At 58.5% G+C, this 19,774-nt stretch overlaps 7 protein-coding genes across 7 annotated transcripts; 3 read left to right on the top strand and 4 right to left on the bottom strand.

The window, feature by feature from the left end:
• Nucleotides 1-2,476: 2,476 nt before the first annotated feature.
• On the bottom strand, nucleotides 2,477-2,707 carry EHS24_002584 (uncharacterized protein; the record flags this gene model as incomplete). The annotated part of the gene is made up of 1 exon (XM_028618319.1): nucleotides 2,477-2,707. One exon carries the CDS (start codon nucleotides 2,705-2,707, stop codon nucleotides 2,477-2,479), a length of 231 nt encoding a protein of 76 aa, XP_028473275.1.
• A 353-nt stretch (nucleotides 2,708-3,060) lies between these two features.
• On the top strand, nucleotides 3,061-4,688 carry MTF1 (Mitochondrial transcription factor 1; the record flags this gene model as incomplete). The annotated part of the gene is made up of 2 exons (XM_028618318.1): nucleotides 3,061-3,981; nucleotides 4,035-4,688. 2 exons carry the CDS (start codon nucleotides 3,061-3,063, stop codon nucleotides 4,686-4,688), a joined length of 1,575 nt encoding a protein of 524 aa, XP_028473274.1.
• Nucleotides 4,689-4,773: 85 nt separating this feature from the next.
• On the bottom strand, nucleotides 4,774-5,839 carry EHS24_002582 (uncharacterized protein; the record flags this gene model as incomplete). Its single annotated transcript, XM_028618317.1, has 2 exons — nucleotides 4,774-5,420; nucleotides 5,479-5,839. The coding sequence occupies 2 exons, from the start codon at nucleotides 5,837-5,839 to the stop codon at nucleotides 4,774-4,776; spliced, it is 1,008 nt and encodes a 335-aa protein (XP_028473273.1).
• A 1,917-nt stretch (nucleotides 5,840-7,756) lies between these two features.
• On the top strand, nucleotides 7,757-9,187 carry EHS24_002581 (uncharacterized protein; the record flags this gene model as incomplete). Its single annotated transcript, XM_028618316.1, has 8 exons — nucleotides 7,757-7,789; nucleotides 7,884-7,937; nucleotides 7,985-8,052; nucleotides 8,109-8,245; nucleotides 8,555-8,728; nucleotides 8,787-8,900; nucleotides 9,039-9,103; nucleotides 9,146-9,187. The coding sequence occupies 8 exons, from the start codon at nucleotides 7,757-7,759 to the stop codon at nucleotides 9,185-9,187; spliced, it is 687 nt and encodes a 228-aa protein (XP_028473272.1).
• A 1,716-nt stretch (nucleotides 9,188-10,903) lies between these two features.
• Nucleotides 10,904-13,843, bottom strand: EHS24_002580 (uncharacterized protein; the record flags this gene model as incomplete). Its single annotated transcript, XM_028618315.1, has 3 exons — nucleotides 10,904-12,291; nucleotides 12,329-12,489; nucleotides 13,545-13,843. 3 exons carry the CDS (start codon nucleotides 13,841-13,843, stop codon nucleotides 10,904-10,906), a joined length of 1,848 nt encoding a protein of 615 aa, XP_028473271.1.
• Nucleotides 13,844-14,424: 581 nt separating this feature from the next.
• On the top strand, nucleotides 14,425-16,125 carry ESA1 (Histone acetyltransferase; the record flags this gene model as incomplete). The annotated part of the gene is made up of 3 exons (XM_028618314.1): nucleotides 14,425-14,514; nucleotides 14,564-16,044; nucleotides 16,086-16,125. The coding sequence occupies 3 exons, from the start codon at nucleotides 14,425-14,427 to the stop codon at nucleotides 16,123-16,125; spliced, it is 1,611 nt and encodes a 536-aa protein (XP_028473270.1).
• Nucleotides 16,126-16,418: 293 nt separating this feature from the next.
• Nucleotides 16,419-19,404, bottom strand: SPB1 (AdoMet-dependent rRNA methyltransferase spb1; the record flags this gene model as incomplete). The annotated part of the gene is made up of 4 exons (XM_028618313.1): nucleotides 16,419-16,469; nucleotides 16,518-17,029; nucleotides 17,072-19,248; nucleotides 19,313-19,404. The coding sequence occupies 4 exons, from the start codon at nucleotides 19,402-19,404 to the stop codon at nucleotides 16,419-16,421; spliced, it is 2,832 nt and encodes a 943-aa protein (XP_028473269.1).
• Between the last annotated feature and the right edge of the window lie 370 nt (nucleotides 19,405-19,774).

Here is a 19,774-nt window from a genome sequence, read left to right as displayed (position 1 = left end):
ACGTGGCGTTGCCGTCGACCTGACAGACGCCTCCTGGAGCATGGCGCCCATCAAACCTGAACGACCCGGCGACGGTCTGGGTCCTGGTCACAACGCTGACGGCATCTCGTCTTGGTCGTTCGTCCACTCGGTCAACGTGACCTGACAGACGTGTCGCAATATTGGCTGCCGTCGCGCTTCGGCATTTGGCCACACGGCGGAGCGCCAGAAACCGACGTCGTGCCAGGTCTGCGGGCCATAAAACGTTCTCCCTGGACATCAGCCAAAGGTCTCTCTCTATCAGGCTTTCGGACGCTCCCGTGGTTGCCTCGTCGGTTGTTCCTCGAGCTTAAACTGCCCAGGCCATGTCCATTCCCGACAACCAACGGCTGCGACAAGTCGCGTCTGGTGCCTGGCAGAGTACGTTGACGGCACAAGCGACGGCAACGTCCCGGTGGCCGGTGCCACGATCAGTGACCACGTCCCCATGTTGTAACCCACTGCCCCGTGGCTGCACTTCCAATGAGACCCAGACGACTAGCTCGGAAGGCTCCAATCGCCGGAAGCTCCCTCCCTCCGGCTGCTTTTGCAATTGGAACCCAAAGAACACCCGCGGACGCTCTCCAACCTCCGCACCGGCCGTGCGGTGTCTCGGCAACCAACTGAGAAACTCAGAAGCAGAAGGGGGAGTGATTGAGGCAACGCCGCTCAGAAGAATAGTCAAGCTGGTCGGTCATGTGTGGCGCAATAAAGTGGTGTTCCATCGATGTGTCAATGTCAGCCCCTCAACTGTACTGAATTGAATCAAGTTACATCGCTAAAGAGAGTTTGCAAGCCGCCTGCTCTGCGGGTGCACATCCACACAGTCGGCAGGGACAGCGACGGAATAACACATTGGCGGGATGAGAGCGACTAGGCGCCAGGTGATCAGGAAATGTCCAGAAATGGGAACGTGACAAGCGCGTGTCTACATGACTTTTAACAGCCCGTGCAACCGGGAACCGTGTCTGCTGGCTCAGGCAGCTATGCTGCAGCCACTTCACCAGAAGGCTGTTGGCGGCGCAGTTGGAGGAGGCGCTCCATGTCCTGGGTCACCCACAAACCCGAACATGAGCCGCTTCTGAGGCGCAGGAGGAGGAAGTGGTGCCATGTCGTCGTCCTGGTGGGAGAGACCGGGCGCCGACCTTGTCGGAATACGTACCGCCACTGGAGGATTCGGTTCATCTTCTTCACCAAGAGACGTCCGCCATGTAACGCAGAGGCAACTTCACACATAGGGTCAGCAACTTGTGAATCGACCCTGACCCAGTTCATGGCAGCAGCAACAACTCACCCTGCCCGGCAGCACCAAACCCAAAACTGGACACTGGTGGGGTATCGTCAAAGTGGAGCTTGATCCGACGTGCCAGTGACGAAACGTGAAACGAGTCGTCCTCGTCCATCGGAGTCGCTTCGGCAGCGGCATTGGTAGTAGTGGTGTCTCCGGTTCGACACACAGAGAGCGTTTGAGGTGGCCAACCGCTCGGCTACTTGCGCACAGAACTTGTGGCTTGGCGCAGGGAGACTTGCAGAGATCCAGAGACTGACTGAACGGGAGGCGCAACAGGACACCAGCCAGCCGCACAAGCCAGCGTCGACCACAGAACCGAAACCGCAGTATGGTTATGATGGTATTTGCCCGTGTCAAGGTCCATAAAGGGACGTCCGGTCACGTCGGCGGCAACCCGGTCGTGCGTCAGGAGCTCGTATGGGTCGGCAACGCTCATTTCGACCAGGTCGGCGTAGCTTAGCAGGGCCCGAGGTTGGGCTTGCCACGTCCGGTTCGGGACCACGACTACAAGGTAGATGGTCTCGTCCGATTCCGAGTAGCAACTTGAATCCGAGTCTGAGTTCAGAAAGCTCTGTTGGTCGAATGGTTCCAGTTGCTTATGCAGGTGGACCTTTTTCAATGTCGGACTCCAAGCTTGCGTCTCCCCCCACCAACGTCGTCGTGAAACGGAGGGTTTTCGAGCACACAAGGCGGGTGAACGGGCTGTTGGTACTGGCAACTGCCAAGAACGCCGCATTCCATCCATGCATTGGGCAGGTACGTGGCGGCGCATGACACGGCGTCGATGCGCAGTTGAACGCCTTATCGGTGCTTTGGCTGGTCGCACGGGTACGAGAGTCTAGAGGGTGGTGAAGGATCTCGGCGACGAGGCTGAAGACGGTGGCGGCTTTCGTGGGGGCCCTCAATACGATCAATACCAGCTGGGGCATGAGTCTTGGCTGTAACCACAGACCGGCTGCACCCGTACTACCGTAGTGTTGTTTGCGTCTTCATCGCCACTTGCACCACTTGGGGTGCGGATTTGCTCATCGTCAATACCGCTTTCTGAGTCCTGTACAAGATAGTTGAGGTGTCAGTAGTAAGCAACTCCAGTCTCAAAGGACCGTAACCATAATCGAGGGCCGTGGAAGGCCAGGTGGTCGGCGGGGAAAGGCTCCGCAAGCTGGATCACGGCTCGGCGCCGTCAGACCACGGAGCAGAACATGTTGACTCGGCGGGACGGATGAATGCAGGATGGAGGTCGGTGACAAGGGTGGTGCCTCCCTTGGCGATGCGGTTGAGGAAGGCGTGCAGCTCTTGGTAGAAGGGGTGGGTCTCTGGATTTCCGTCAAAGCGTGGAGGGGGGAGTTGAGTGCGAAGATAAGTGCTAAAGAGGATCACCGCGTGTGGTGGGCCCATGACGTGGGAGGAGCGGTCCCCGGGACCGGTGGTGCGGGAGTCACAGGAGGTGAATAATACATGAGAACGCGGCGTGGAGGGAAGAAGGGAGAGAAAAGTTGGCAAGAAGCCTAAAGATTAGGGAGGGGAGAAGAGATCCAGAGAATGAAAGAGGCCAGGAGGCCAGGAGGGCAAAGGACAACAAAGACACAACATGAATTCATGAACACAACATCAAGAGAAACAGCGCATGGGCGAGTATGGCCGGAAATTTGCTTCCGTTCCATCGCGTGACGCCGTCCAAAAGTCGTAACAGGCGCACAGAATTCGCCATTTGTCATTGTCATACACCCTCGACATCCACTTCACCCACCATGCCTCGCCTTCGCCTGCCCCCGCTCCCAGGCCCCGAGCGCTTTGCTAAGGCCTTCCCAAGGACTTCGTCGCTGGCGCTCGAAGAGGGAAGCAAGGCTACTGGCGGCGGCAGTCGCGAGTCCATACGTCGCATGACTCTGGCCAACTCGACAATTGCGAACAAGTTTGTTCGCGACCTTGGTATCCGAAAGAACGAGCTTTTCATCGATGCGTACGGCTCGTGCGGTGTTCTCACCCGTGCACTCCTTGCGGGCGGATATGACGAGACCAAGCCAAGTGATTGGGCCAATGTGGTGAAGGAGATTGGCGAGGAGAATGTTGGTGTCAAGGCAGACGAGACCATGCGCATTATGATGGGCAAATTCGACTTCCCACCTTGGAATGTGGACGAGGCCCCCACGACCATTATCCCAGAAGTTCCAAAGGACCTCAACTTGCCCGTGGCTGTGGTTGCCCAAGAACCATGGGTATCAGCGCTCGCACGTGGCTTGGGTCTGCACCCCGACATTGTCACTCCTTCCAAGTACGAGCGCGAGCGACCCCTCTCGGCGGAGCGCGAGGAGTCCCTCGCAGAAGAAGACATTGTGTACCAATCGCACCTCCAGCCCAACCTGCTGCTTTCAACCAGCAGCCCGTACCACTGGACTTCCATGCCCCAACTCCTCTCTCATCCCCTTGTGGCTTCCAAGATGGAAGTTGTGGACCCCACCAAGGAAGGCCCGGCCGCCACCCAACGGTCGTGGGATGCCCCGACCCCAAACATCACCATGGTCGCCACTCTGCCCGACTCGGTATACGGCGAGCAGATTCTGAACCAGTGGGTCTGCAGCGCCATCGGAAGCGAGAACTACCCTCGGTCGTGGCTCTGGTCGTGGGGCCGCGTGCGTCTCGCTTTGATGGTCCCCAAGGCAATGTACGACGTGAGTTTCATATAGCCGTTAGTCCCAAGTCTTGAATGCTGACGGCTTTCAAGCGTCTGTTGGCACAGCCTGGAGAGACTTGTCATGGCAAACTCAGTGTCATGGCCCAATCGCTCTACCATATCCGGCCCCTTCCGCCATACCACCACGTGCCCGACGCCGACAAGCCCTGCAAGAATACCGACACCACGTATGACCCCCTCGGCATGAGTACCGCCCTGAAGAACAAGAAGAATAGGCAATATTCGGTAGCGGCGCCTCCGCCGATCAACGAGGTCACACAGACGTACAATGACGACTTCCTCCAATTTTTCTCAAAGACTGTCTACACGAGGAAGGAGAACCCCCGTCCACCTCTCCTTGGCGTCGAACTTGTTCCCAGGCTGCACTCGGTCATCAAAGCTGAGCAGCGTGACCTCTGGGACTTTGTCCTGCGCAAGTCGTTTCTCCGCGAGATCACCTGCTTGTCCGACAACCTTAGCAAGATGGCGTTTGGCGCCGAAAACCTCGTCGACCGCTTCTTTGAGCCCGCTGGCGGACGTTTTGCCGGCCAGCCCATCAACCCTTACACGGCGCTTCCTCGCGAGATGACTAATGAGCAATGGTTGCGCGTCGTTGATGTCTTTGACAAGTGGGCGTTCAAGCCCGATAATCTCCTTGTCGACATCACCGCGGCTGAGGCCTCGCGCGAGATTGGCCAGTCGTAGGCCTGGCAACCGGGGTGACCCCACACACATATCTAGCATTAAAACATTACCCATCCCCTTCTCGCATGATGTAACTCTACTCTGTCTACGGTCTTGTCGTCTGTTGCGGGTGCGCAGCCATCCACTCTCGAATAGCCGTACTGCCCATCTTGAGGTTCTTCAATTGCGCATCGTCAACCTCCCCAAGGTCGACGGTGTGGAGCACATCGTCGCCGTCGCTCGCCACTGTTGAGCTAATGACGTCGACGGAGAGAATGTCCAGCGCGCCAAGCCCCTTTTCAGAGCGCACGCGGTTGACCTCCTTTCCACCCGTCATGGTCTCACGGCTGACTACGAGACCCGTGAACGAGGGGTCCCAAGCCGTGGGCCCCAGCCCGTCGTGGATTTCGGCCACATCAGGAAAGACGTCACCTGGTCCACACCGTTGCAGGAACGCCTTGACGTCGGCGATGCGTCGATCGAGCTTGTCGACCAGCTTGGCGTTGGACTTGGACGCCAGGAGCGAATCGCTAATGACTCCGACGAACATGCGCTTCTCCGTGACAAAGAGCTGAGTGTTGATCAAGAGCTTGTGGGCGGCGTGCAGGTGGTCAAACGTGCCACCAATCGCGGTCTCGGGGTATCCGGGGGCCGGGGCGGTCTCGGACAGATCGCCCGCGGCGGAAGGGAGCTTGGGAGTGGGCACCAGGTGCTGGGTGACACCGGCTGCGGCGGCTTCGATAATCGCAGGTGCTAAATCGGCATAGCCTGGAGGGTCAGTTCCTAATTGCCTAACACACCGGACGCGTACCATCGAGGAAAGCCACTACATCTGGCTTGGCGAGCAGCTTGTGCTTCCAGTCTCCGGGCTCGCCGTCAAAGCGCACCTCGACGTCGACGAGGATGTGGCCCGCACCCCAGTGACCAGCGGCCAGGGCTGCATAAACTTTGCCGAGGAAGTGCTGGAACGCGTCCCAGTGCACGCGCGGGGCTGCCCGCAGAGCCGGGTACAGCTGGGGGCCAGAGGGAGTGGAGAAGACGACGGTGAGGGTGGAGGTGGCGTGGTGGGCCGCCTGGTAAACCGTAGGGAGGAGGGGCCCTGGGTCCTGCAGAAGGGCTGGTGTCAACGGGAGGACCAGGAGAGCGTTTTGGGTATCCGGAATGGTGCGCATGGGTGAGCGAGTGTGTATGTATGACAGTGAGTACAAGAGCACAAGAGAGGCGTACAGGTGTGTTGTCAAGGCAGCCCACTCGTCGGCAGTCGGCAATGCGCGCTCATGTTGGGGGATGCGGGGTACCCCGGATTGTCAGCTCGCGTGGCAAAGTGCCACACCGTTTGGTAAAACGCCGCCAAACTCCGAAAACGACTGCTTACGAACCCAGGCTGCCACCGGAGCCGTGCGACGAGTCGGCGGGGGGCAGTGGTTGCCCGCCAAAAGCTTGCCGTTCACTCTTGGCTTGGTCTTCCAACCCTCAACCCCCTTTAAAACAGGTGAGCACCCACGACCATGCTCCAACCAGCAAAGCACAGCACACAGCACGACCCGGGAATCGCGCACTCGTGAAGACGCATCGCACGCTGCGCAACGCGAATTTCGAGAGCGTGGGAAGCGAGCTTTGGGAAGAGGAACCGAGATGTCGCCGCTGGGTGGGGATTATTCAGCAAGCTGGACATCGCAGTGGCGAGTTTGGTGATCACCCCAGCGGCAGTTTCGGTCTCTGCAACAGGTGTAATGGTGGCATCGAGGCTCGCAAGCGCATGGAGGGCGCGAGTCCGTCCGCGTTGACCTGTTGCCGCCACCACTTTACACTCCAAAGTCGCCATCCCGTCGTGCTTTGTCAGATTGCTAAGCAAGGCTGGAGCTCGCGTCTACAACTGGTCACACCGGATCCGAATGCTGACTGTCTTCTTCAGTCAAGATGGGTCGCCGTCCCGCTCGCTGCTACCGTTACTGCAAGAACAAGCCGTTCCCCAAGTCGCGCTACAACCGTGGTGTGCCCGACGCCAAGATCAGGATTTATGACCTTGGTCGCAAGCGCGCTTCGGTCGACGACTTCCCCTTCTGTTGCCACCTTGTCTCGGACGAGTACGAGCAGCTCTCGTCGGAGGCCCTCGAGGCCGCCCGTATTTGTGCCAACAAGTACATCGTGAAGACCGCCGGTAAGGAGGCCTTCCACCTGCGTGTCCGTGTCCACCCCTTCCACATCGTCCGTATCAACAAGATGCTTTCGTGCGCTGGTGCGGACCGTCTTCAGCAGGGTATGCGTGGCGCTTGGGGTAAGCCTTACGGCGCCGTCGCCCGTGTCAACATGTGAGTTTGAACAAGCAGTCTCGGTTACAAAGACGGCTGTGCTGACATTTTTTTCTCAGCGGCCAGGTTATCATGTCGATCCGTTGCCGTGACGCCAACAGGGCCATCATCATCGAGGCTCTCCGTCGTGCTCGTTACAAGTTCCCCGGTCGCCAGAAGATCATCGTCTCGAAGAAGTGGGGTTTCACCTCGCTCGACCGCCCCGACTACGAGGCCCTCAAGGCCAACAAGCAGGTCGTCAACGACGGTGCCTACGTCCAGTTCCTCAAGCCCAAGGGCAACCTCGAGGCCAACCTCCGCATGGCTGCCCGCGCTTAAGCGTGTCGTGGTATGGGGTTTGGGATGTAGACTACTGGTCGCATAGCGCATGCATGGCTAGCGGTACATTGGATATTGCAGCTTCGTTCTCTGACTGACACTGTTGAGGGAGCGCCATCGTTGATTGCACTGTGGTTGTTCGGTTACACCTTGGTTGCATGTTGCATGTGCTGTGCTTGAGCATAGGTCTGTGGCCCACACACACACGCACGCAGTGTGACGTGTGGACCCAAATGACCATGTAATCGTGTGCGCGGTTTGAAGTCCGACTTGTAGCGCGATATGATGCTTATAACAATTGCGTCACATGCCGCCAGTTGCTTCTCTCGCCACCACCACTTTCATCCATTCACCGCTTCCCATTCATCAGTTAACACTTCACCCATCACGCCACGTAAAGAGCACAGTGCGGTAACCACTCCGCTCCCTTCTCCTTTGCACCCATTTACACGCCATGTCATGTCGTTCTCGCGCGCACGGACCAATGCCGAGGTGAGCAGAATCCTGGTTGGCAACCAGACGGCTCACGAGACTACCGAGCCTGTGAACTGTGCTGCAGTCAAGCGTACATTTACTAATAGCGTAGCTGGTCGACCGCATGGTCGGCAAGGGCCTCATAACTTCCCTCCGTGTCGCAGAGGTATGCACTATTCTCCATCGCTGGCTACTGCTGACCTTGGCCTCCAGGCGCTGAAGGGAGTTGATCGCAAGAACTATGTGCCTTCAGACTGGGCCGCCTACGAGGACTCGCCTCAGTAAGACCAGTCGAATTGAGACTCACGGTTCTGACCACAGCTGACGGCCTGTCCAGACGTATCGGCTTCAATGCCACCATCTCCGCCCCTCACATGCACGCTCACGCATGCGAGAACCTCCTTACGCACCTTGACGCCGCGAATGACACAGAAGGCGGCGCCGTCCTGGATGTTGGTTCGGGAAGCGGCTACTGTGAGTCACCCGTGTGCTCCATTGCGTCTCGCTCACGCCTCGTTTCGCGACCTTGTTTGCACACCTATCTCACGTTCACACGAAACACTCCTTCTCTCGTGCAACGTGACACGTTCTTGCTTCCTGCCTGTTCCTCACCTGGGCTCGCTCATGCGCTCCATTCGTGGCTCAATCCTTCCCCCGGGACTCCTTCCACCTTGGCCCCTTTATCCTCCGCCTCCTGTCCTCTTGACATCTGCGATGACCACCGGCCACCTTTCCCCTTTCGTCATACCTTCTTATGGTTCTGCTTCTTTCTCGGTCTCTCAGTGACGGCGGTACTCCATCGCCTCGCGCCTCGTGCCACGGTCATTGGCATCGACCATCTCCAAGGTCTTGCGGACCTAGCTCGTACCAACCTTGCGAAAGACGGCGTGACTATCGGCCCTGCGTCAAAGATTGACATTGTTTGTGGCGACGGGCGCAAAGGGTGGCCTGCTCATGGTAAGTAGCAAGCCAACAACATGGCAAACGCAGAAGAAAAACACTAAATGTTGCGTAGCACCTTACCAAGTGATCCACGTTGGTGCTGCAGCACCTTCTATTCCGGACGCACTCGTCGACCAGCTTGCTGCCCCTGGGCGCATGTTCATACCTGTTGGCGTAGTGGAGCAAGGTGAGTGCGGCGGAGTCGCGGCGAACAGTGATCGGTGCGAAGCAGGACCCCATTGGGGAATGCTTCTGTCCGCTCCATGTCGTTGCTTCTCGCAGATGACACCCTGTCGTCATTGGGCCGCCGATGCTGATGCGGTAGACATCTGGCAAGTCGACAAGGACGCGTCAGGTGCTGTTATCCGCAAGAAGCTCTTTGGAGTCATGGTACGTTGTGTCGGAGTCCCGTTCCCCACTAACGCATGCCAGTACGTTCCTCTGACCGACAAGGAGAAGCAGTGGACCGAGTAGCCCGCCACCACCACAGCTGGCGACGAAAGGATCCCATGGTTGTTGTCATTGACCCACGCGTGTTCACCCTCCAACCACGCTCCGCATTCTCGATCATACGCACATCCACGCACGGCATATGGCAGCTAGCACCAGCTCCCTCAATCCCTCAGACGCCCTAGCCTTCGCTCAACGACCTTCCGCACCGTTTCAGTTCACGACACCACCCTCTTCACCTTCCACCACCCTCTACCCTCATTGACCCTCCACTCGCTGCCTCTATTTTGAGTTTCCACACCACACCGCTTAGTCTGCTTCTCGGGCACGTTTGCACCGGTTAGCGCTCCCCCATTGTAGGGTGTGAACCTGGCATTGTGTCGTCATGTATTGTACACGAATACTATGCACGCGTATGGCAGTGAAACTGCGGTTGAGAGGGCAATCTGAACAACAGCCGTTGCTCTGGTCCGCCTCCACTCCGCCCTCAGCTGTGAACGCGCCGTTTTCTGAGGGCCAGAGCCCCCCACTGTCCCTCGCAGCAACCTGTCATCTTCCAACGTAGTCGCGTCATTGCAGGCTCAGGTTCGTGCGCTCGTGTGCACCAAAAAAGGTCATCCAAATGAGTGTGCATGGGCAAATGAAAACAGCGAGGAAGAGTACAGAAAGATGTCCACCCGTCATGAAACCCCGTTTCGACCGTCTAGAATTCGGACGCGGGGCGATTAATGGGTGGTAGTAAGGCTTGCTCTCCGCAGCGGACCTCAGCCGCCCTTTTTGGTAGCAAGGGACATAACCCCCATACTCCAGAAAGGTCTGGTGCAGGGGTTTGGCGTGTGGGTCGAGCTGCGTGGAGAAGAAGTCCAAAGACACGGCGCGCGGCTGGCTTTAAAGGGGGAATCGGCGGCGGGTGCGAACGACAACGGCCGGCTGGGCGGGGACGGCGTTTTGGGCCGTTGTGGCGGAATGGCGGAATGGGTCTCTCGCATTTGGCAGGCGCGCAGTTTTAGTTTTGGTTTTGGGTGAGGGATTTGGCTTGCGGTTCGCTGGGTGCGAGGGTGCGAGGCCGGGCCCCTACGAAAGGCGGGGCATCTGGCTAGCCTCAGACTGAATTTCAGCGCGCGTGCACGTCTCCGTTTTCTCCATCGCATCAACTTTCAAGGTGAGTTTACCACAGACGAACATTTCCCCTCCCCCCCCCCCCTCCCCACTCTCAAGGCCGCTGCTGCTGTCTCTGCCAGCGTGCCTCGCTTAATATGACGAAATCATCTGTGAAAAATAGGAAGTGCCATCTGCATTACGACCCATAGTCTATGCTGTTTCCAGGTTCTCTGAAATCTACCTCTCCCCAACCCGCTCTCTTCGCTCTTCCTTACAGAGATGCTGACAGGAAATAAGATGGTGCCACAGAACAACGACATGCTCACGCCACGAGCGTGACGACGCGGTGTCGACTCTCTCCCGCCATCGTGCGTGCTGTAGCGGTCGTGCCGTGCCGGAACCGTGCCTCCCAGCGACCTACGTCGCGTCGTCAACCCGATAGAAGGGTAGCTGGACATGGTGACGGACGTTTTGGGCTGTAGTAGTGATCAGATATATAATGCATATGGTGTTGTATCTCCTTACCCTACCGTCCTCCTCTCCGTCGGCTTCGCCGTGCATGCGCTGCAACCTGCCTGCTCTCGCCGCATTTCCTTATTCTTACTTATAGATACTTACGCCAATTTCGCTTCCACATCTTTATACCGAGTATACGCTCGGCCGGACCACAAAGGCCGTGTTACCAGCCAAGACGCTGACGGGGACTACGCACTCGACTGTCTCGGCACGAGCCTCGAGCCATCCCTCCGATCCCTTGGAATACGGGGTAAGAGTTGGCCCGGCCGTAAACGTCACATTGTCCGTGTCGCCTTCAGCTGGCAGGAGGTTGATCATGGTGTTGGCACTCAACAGGTGGGCGGCCCCCGCAGCCTTTGCAGGGATGGCAGGCTTGGTGTCCCCACCGGGCCGGCCGTTGAGTGGTGAGTCGGCCCCCTGGGCTGCCTGAGGGGTCCGTGGGGTGTGGGACGACGATGGTCCGCGATGCGCGGGCGGGGACGCAACGAGGAACGCCAGACGGACGCGCCACTCGAGACCACCGGCGCGACCTTCGCCTGCAGCAAGTGCAAATGCTGGTGTGGCATCGGACGGAATGTCGAGCGAGAAGGGCATACGCGCTGTATGCAGAGCGTACGAAGTACGGTACTCGGCGTGGGTGCGACGAAGTTCTGGCTGGCGTGCACGGCCCGACGAGCTGGCAGATTGTGGGAGGAGGGGCTCGGGAATGACCTCGTGGGTTTCCAGAAACGCGGAAAACTTGAGTACGCGGCGGTCGCACGCCCCGTCGTTGAAAGTGACAACGCCAATGACCGTCTCACCGAGACGGTACGTTGTCTTGATAAGCGTCAAGACAGCGACAACCTCGTCTTCCTGACTAATGTCGTATGATGCCTTTGGAGAGTGGCGGGAAAGAATCTCCACTGCCTCGCCACAGCGCTGGGCATCCTCAACGAGCTCGTCGTCGCCTGCAACGCTTGTGGCGCGTGGGCGGAGTTTTGGCGGGTCCTCGGGGGCTGCCAGGAGGAAGTTGCGACCAGAAGGTGACTTGGTCATACCAGGACTCTTCACCACCACTGGGTCCACTGAGGCGACTGGTGACAGAGGGGTGAGGGACTTTGAAGGAGAGGGGGGAGGTGCTAGGCGGTGGTGTCCGCCGCCGGACGGGATCGGCTCCAAAGTGTTGATCAACTGTCGCGCATACGATGCCAACGAGTCCACATTGGGCTTGGGGGCCTCGTGTGGTGTCTGCTTGCGCGCAGCAGGCGAGAGAGGCAACGGCTCGCGCTCAGCAACCGATCCAAGCTCCGTGTTCTGGATGACGGGCTGAAGCACATCATATGTTCTCAAAGGCTGGGCGAGAGAGACGTTTGGCCAAACGCGCACTGGGATGGTAATTTCCTTTGTTCTCTGTGCCTTGGCGGGCCCAGGGAGGAGAACGGTCAGAGAAACGACCAGCTCGTATGAGAACCGCAGAGCTTTGCCCTTGAACGCTGGTGGTAGACTTGAAGGAAGCTGAAGAGTGTACACAACTGGAACGTTAGCCGCGCCCAGATCACAGTAACTCACATTCCCTTGACTGGCCATCCATCACCTTGATGTCCACACCAAGGAGGCTGCGAGCAGTCTCAAGGACAGGGAGATCTTGCGTGTTCCACACACGTTTCCGCTCTTCCTCCAGCGAACCGCCGGCACCACCATACACAAGACCTTTGGCCAGTCCAAAGAGGCTGCCGGTCAGACTCGGCTGTGCGTCACGGCCGATAGATCCTGTGCCAAAGCTCAGCGCCCATCGTGATGTTGAACGCTTCGCCTTTTCGGTAGGAATTAGCGATCCAGATCCAATGGGTTGATGCAGGAGACGAGACTTGAGTGGGAGGAGCGGATCAGGTGGGATATGTTGGTGCGAAGGAGTAAAGCGCGCGACAAGTCGCGTCTGGGCCCATAGAACTGTCGTGCTATTGCTGTCCAGGGGAGGCCGAGCGCGTATGGATGGATGTATCGGTGGAGGGGAGAGGAGCGATGTGCCGTACGCGTTGTGATACGATGGTGCCCGGACGTGTAAGCGTCGGCCGCCGCTAACTGAGCGACGAGGTGAATGCCCGCTGGACGAAGTGGATCCCATCGAACCCGCTGACGAGATGCCAGGGGAGCGAGGCGGTGGTGAGCGAGCTCCTTCGGGCCATAATCCAGACTGATGCGGCTCCTCCGCAACGTCTGGTAACGCTGGCGATGGAGAGCGTCCAGAAAGCCCAGATATGCTGTTGCGCGACGGACCAGCCTCAGGAGTAGAGATATCCTCCATGTAGGATTGGTCTGGCTCCGAAATCACAGGCGTGCCTTCCATATTGGACGACGTATCAGGCGACAGAGGCGTACGCTGTGGTGTGTAGGGCCCTGCATTGTCACCTTGGGGGGGTGGGGTGGGCAAGGTGGCGGGCGCAAGTGGTGGAGGAGAATGGGTGAACGCCGCCGTACTTGCGATCGATATCTTGCGTGCATGAGGGTGCGATATTGGGATAGAAGAAGCGGATCGACGTGCAGGCAGCGGTGGTGGTAGTTGAGGCGAATGTGGCCCGGTTGGAGGTGCTACACTTGTCAGCACTTAGACGGGTTGTGTTGCGTCGTAGTAAGCTCACTGTCACCGCCGCCGAGAGCCCAGACCATTTCCTGGCTGCTCAGTGTCCCCTTCCCAAGCGCGAGACTCTGGGAACGACGGGAATGTCCATGTCCCGATGGGCGCCTAGCATGTCCCCGCCATCCCTGCATGGTACTCGGTGAGTACGGGCGGTCTGGGGTGAGAGGCGAGTTGAGATCATATCCACCTGGAGTACTTGGAGAACGCGGCTGTGGGTTGTAGAGGTGCGGCGTATGTACGGGGTTGGGCGACGCCGGCTGCGACTGTGGGTACGGGGACTCTGGGGGAGAAGTGTGAATGGGTACTCTTGTGTTGCGTAGGGTGATGACGGCCGAGAAGACTTCTCCGGCATAGAAGGCCGACGCGCTTGGGGTCACCGTCACCTCGAGGTGAGAGTCGAGGGTGGCCGTGTCTACAGACACCGGGGGTGTCGCGACGGAGAACATGGTTCTGCCCAAAGCGCTCTCGCACACCTCCCTGCAGCAGTGGCGAGGAGAATGTGCCGAGGTGGTATGCACAATCGCGCGCGGTGAATGGAGAGAGAGAGAGAGAGGTGGAGGTTGGTCGTCGAGGACGACGTCGATGACCCGCTCTCCGTCTCACAGGTGTGAGCTGACACGTTCTGGGCGCGCGTGCAGGCGCGCAGGAGTGTGGTGGGATAGTGCGGGGCCCTCAAAACACACCCTGGCAAAGCACGGCCGGTGCGCGCCGGGTGCCACACGCGGCGAAAACTGGCCCCCTCTCAACGCTCACTTTTCATCGTCTTTCTCACTCCATCACCACTACTCAACACGTCTATACCGCCCAGCGGCTGTGCATCCACCCCACTTTTGCTGCGCGCATCGATACTACAGCCCCGGAGCTGCATTCCCCCGCTCGAACAGCCCCGATCCGTGTCCCACAGCCCGCCCCAGGCCTGGTGGCGAACACCGCACCCAAGAACTGTCGCTTCCACGCATTCCACCCACCACCCACGACCTGCGAGCGGAGTCAATTCCAGTAATCACAAAACCCCCGGCGATCAAACATGGTGTCCACCCCAGCTTCCAAAGGTGGTCGCTCCGGCAGCGAGTCTCCTGCACCGACCGTGGCACCCCCAGGGTCCTACACTCTGGCCGTGAGTTGTGGTGGAAGGAACACGGGTGTGACAGAACTAATATAAACAGGATGTTGTCCCCGGTGTCAAGATCTTTGTTAGCAAGCCGCTAGGCAACGGCCAGGTTGAGCATCGCAAGGCAGAGGTCTTGTCAACAAGACCTCGACCGGTGTCAGCCTTTGCTCCCAAGCCCGGACCCAACGACCCCAAGCCGGATCCGCGGGACGACACCGAGTATTATATCCATTATGTCGAGTTCAACAAGCGTCTCGACGAGTGGGTTGGTGGTAGCCGTCTCATGACCGACAAGGAGATGGAGTGGCCCAAGGCAAAGGAGGAGAGCAAGAAGAAGTCGACTGGAAAGGCAACTCCAGGCAAGGCTACTCCTGGTTCTGCATCCCCAGGCCGTCCCTCCAAGGCAGGAGCCACGCCCAAGAGTCTGCTCAAGAAGGCTGCCACAAAGGCCGCCTCCCAAGTTGGTAAAGCACCGTCAAAGGCTAGCAAGAAGAGCAAAGCCAAGGCCTCGGCCGGTGCCGACGAGGAGGATGACGACGACGACACCGCTGAGGGCGACGACGATGCCGATGCGGACGGTGACGTGAGCATGTCATCTGCAGAGGACGAGACCGAGATGGTGGCCAGCGACCCGACTGCCGGCCCGGCAGTGTTCTCAAAGAAGCAAGAGATTGAGAAGCTCCGTACATCGGGTTCCATGACCCAGAGTCACAGCGAGATTTCGCGTGTCAAAAACCTCAACAAGCTGCAAATCGGCAAGTCTGAGGTCGAGTCGTGGTACTTTTCGCCCTACCCCGCCGAGTACGCCTACTTGCCAAAGCTCTTTATTTGCGAGTTTTGCTTGTTATACTATCCCTCAGCCACCCAACTCACTCGGCACCGTACAAAGTGCACCCTCATGCACCCTCCCGGCAACGAGATCTATCGCCACAACGGCATCTCGTTCTTCGAGATTGACGGAAGGCGGCAGCGCACCTGGTGCCGTAACCTGTGTCTGCTCTCAAAGTGTTTCCTCGATCACAAGACGCTCTACTACGATGTCGACCCATTCCTCTACTACTGCATGACCGTCAAGGACGAGTACGGCGACCATCTCATTGGTTATTTCTCGAAAGAGAAAGAGTCCGCTGAGGCCTACAACGTTGCGTGTATTCTCACCCTCCCACAATACCAGCGCAAGGGTTACGGAAAGGTCCTAATCGAGTTCTCGTACGAGCTCTCCAAGGTTGAGGGCAAGCTCGGATCCCCCGAAAAGCCGCTTTCGGATTTGGGTCTGCTCTCGTACCGCGCCTACTGGCAGGAGAAGATTGTCGAGCTCCTCCTCGAGTCGGAAGACGAAATCTCGCTCGATGAGATTGCCCAGCGTACCAGCATCACCCACGGCGACGTCATGCACACGTGCCAGGCTCTCCAGATGATCAAGTACTACAAGGGCCAGCACATTATCCACCTTACCGACGCTGTTCTTGAACAGCACCAAAAGTCCCGAGCCAAGCAGCGTAACCCCATTGACCCCACCGCTCTCAAATGGAAGCCGTGAGTTACACCACCAAGTGGCCAATAAACTGACATCACAGACCCGTGTTCACTCGTTCCCAGCTGTCGTTCGGCTTCTAAACAGGCTCCTCCAATTGCCACTCTTCTCCTTCTTGGGTCTTCTTGCCGTAGTTGCAGTGTGTAGCATCATCAATTGTATCAGGTGCGGCCCCATGGGTCCACACCATAGAAAACACGTAGATCAAAACAAATCCAGAAATGCCATCCATGAGTAATACACCGACCACACCATGCCCAAGTGACAGTTTCTCTCTCCTCCTTGCTCCGTGTGCTCCGAGTCCGGGACCAGTCTATAGCCATGCATGGTGGTACAATACGGGCAGTGCAATTGGGATATAAATGTCGCGAGCTGTCTAGTTGCGCTTCGACTTTTTGGACTTTGCGATACGCTTGAGTGCGCGAGTCTAGATTTTGTCAGCTGCAAATCCTCACCTATGAGAGAAACAACTCACCTCCTTGCGCATGCGTGCGTCGACAATCTTGTAGTGACCGCGGACACCCTTGGGACGGCCCTTGACACCCCTGTTGGCACCACGGGCGACAACGTACTTTGTCTCCTTCTTCTTCTCGCCCGAAGCAGCGCGGCGGAGAAGCTGGGCGACCTGGCGAGCCTTCTCGCCGTCGTTGAGGTCCTCCGTCTCCATGACACCGTCGGCCTTCCTCTTGGCACGCTGGAGACGGGTGTTCGCCTTGATCTTTTTACGCCACTTGGCCTCGGCCACCTTCTTGATCGGGCGGGCGTCGAGAGCACGCTGGCGCTCCTTGAGAGCAGCGACGGCCTCCTTGGTGATGGGGATGTTGGGGCGGTAGTGCTTGGACTCCTCGTCAAGGAACCACGAGGGAAGACCATCCTTGTCCTTGTAGCCACGGTTGAAGCCCTCGTCGATGAGCTGCGAAGCAGTGATCTCGCGGTTGACGAGGCGAGTGGCAAGCTGGACGGCTTCGGCAGTGTTGAGACCCTTCTCTGATAAGGGTTAGTAGTGGTTCATTATGATGTCCAACTCACCCTTGATCTTCTCCTGGAGCACGGCGTCCTGGTCCTCGTCGTCGACATCCCACTCGGGGTCGTCGTCCTTCTCTTGGGGCACAATCTCAAAGTCGTCGTCGTCGTCGTCGCCCTCATCCTCCAGAGTCGACTCGAGGCTCGAGCCCATCTCAATGTCGCTGTCCACCTCCTCCTCGTCATCCTCATCCTCATCCTCATCGTCGCTGTCCATATCATCGTCACCGTCCTCCTCGTCCTCGTCGTCGCCGTCCAGAGCAGCAAGGTCACCAACGTCCTTGAAGATGGACTGGTCGAACCAGACCTGGGCCTGTCGGCTCATCTGGGCGCGCTGCTGCTCAGCAGAGAGGGTGGTGAGGAGACGCTGGGGCTGCTGCTCAGGTGCGCGAGCGTCGGGGCGGATCTTGATAGCGGCCCGCTTGGCCTTGGGCAGCCGGGGGACACCCTCCTCTCCGCTGGCGTCCGAATCACTGTCGTCGTCCTCGCCAAGCTTGGCCTTTTGCTGGGCCACAAGGTCCCAACCACCGTCCGAGCTTTCTGCCTCCTCCTCATCGGGGGCATCACCGCGACGGGGCATGCGGACCATCTTCTGGTCACGGTACCCCTTGTCGACGCCGTCGTCCTCGCTGTCGCTACCCTCACGGATACCGTGCCACGAGTCGTAGTTGCGGTCCTTGAGGCGCATTTGCTTGACCTTCCACTTGGCGTCGCGCTCGGCCATACGGTCCTTGTAGTCGTCGTAGAGACCGTCAAGCTCGCCCTCGAGGGCACGAGTACGGAGCTCACGCTCCTCATCCGAGGACAGAACCTCGTCGTCGTCCTCCTCTTCAGGCTCGCGGGCCTCGTCCTCAGACTCAGACATGCCGTCGGCGTCGCGAACAGCATCGCGAATGTTCTTGCCGCCGGCGCGCTCGAGCTCGCGCTCACCTTCGCCGAGGTCGAACATCTCCTCACCATCGAGAGCGTTGTCGCCCATGTCGAGGTCGGTAGGGGCGGTCATTCCAAGCTGGAGCTTTTGGATCGTCTTGGTCTTGATCTCGTTCTTGCGCTTCTTCTCACGCTTCTGCTTGGACGCCTTCTCCTCGTGGAGCTTCTTGAGCTCCTGGGTGATCTGCTCCTCTTCATCAATCTCCTCAACCTCAACCTCCTCCGTGGCGTCACCGGCAGCGCTGGCCTTGACGTCAAGACCAATCTCCAGACGAATGGCGAGACGCCACTTCATGAGCTGCTTAAAGTCGCTCTTGCCGAGAACCTTGAGGTCCTCGCAGTTGACAATAATGTCAGGCGTGGTGTGGCGAGACTTGAGCCAAGCCTTCTCCTCGTCGGTGACAAACTCGATCATGTTCATGCTTCCGAGGAGCGAGACGGGGTCCTGGGTGCGGATAAAGTCGGCCGCAGTGGACTTGTGGAAGAGCATGGTGTCGCCATCGGCGTAACCTTCACGCTGACGGCGCTTCTTCTCGGGAGCGTAGACGTTGGCGTGAGCGTGGTTGCTGGCAGCCATGCGAGCAATGGCGTTGGCGGCAGCCGAGGTCGAGGCCTGAGTGGCAACGACGCCAGGGATGCCAGACGCAGCAGGAGCGTCGGTGATGGTGGTGGGAAGGGAGGCAAGGTCCTTGAAGACATGCTTGGGGTCGAGGAACTTGGGGTCAATGTGCTTGGGCGCAATGAAGTCGCGGCACACGACGAAGATCTCGGCGGAAACGTTACGCGACGATGGGGGCTTGGTGGCCTCGACGTGGGTGAAGAGCTGGCCAAAGACCCACATCAGGTTGTTGTAGTCTTGCGAGCGGAAGACCTTGGTGACAAAGCTACCACCCTTGGCGAGGAACTCGGTCGCGAGCTTCAGCGACTGGAGCACAAGCTCGTTCTGGGTGAAAGCGTCCTGCACCCACGCGGCACCAACGTTGGGGGCACCGTCGTGGAGAACAAGGTCGGCCTTCCAGTCGTGCATGTGCTGGCGCAGGGTGTTGCGACAGTGGGGAGTGGTAATGTCGGCCTGGAACGAGATGACATGGGGCAGAGGCTTGATGGGGACAAGGTCGACACCGATGATCAGACTGCCCTTGGGCATGTACTTTTCGGCAACCTGGAGCCAACCACCGGGGGCCGCACACAGGTCGATAACACAGCGCGATTTGGAGAGGAGGTCATACTTGCGGTTCAGGTGCACAAGCTTGCTGTAGAGGATGTCAGCAGACGTAGATAAAGGTCGTCGGTGGAGGAAGGGAGCATCCCACTCACAAGGCTGAACGGGCACGATAGCCCTGCTCCTTGGCGAGACGATAGAACTTGTCAAGACGTCCCTTTCCGGACTTCTTGTCGTGCTTTCCCATCTTGTCTGGATGACGAGCGGGGTATAGGTTGTGGTGGCAAGAGGAGGGTTGTTGGCAGTGCTCGCGTGAACGTCTCTGTGCTGCCCCTTCAAAATCTGGGAAGATATTTTAGGTCCCGTTGCCACCAGCAAAAAAAAAACGAGTTCGAATCCGGGGAGCGACAGACCACTTTTGCGCGCACCAAAAAGGGCAGGGGCCGACGTGGGCGGAAGCAAATCAGCGCGTGTGATTTCACAGCGTTAAAGAGGGGGTGACAGATAGACGGACAGTAAACACGGCGCAACCATCACAAACAACCGTGACCACCTTTCCCTTCTCGACAACTCCACTGTTTACCTCGATCCCCTCGACGCGACAAGCCCCGCCTACA

Source organism: Apiotrichum porosum, assembly GCF_003942205.1.
Source record: "Apiotrichum porosum strain DSM 27194 chromosome Unknown scaffold_13, whole genome shotgun sequence".
NCBI lineage: Eukaryota > Fungi > Basidiomycota > Tremellomycetes > Trichosporonales > Trichosporonaceae > Apiotrichum > Apiotrichum porosum.
Note: the sequence above shows the minus strand (reverse complement) of the source record. Positions and strands in the feature narration are given on the sequence as shown.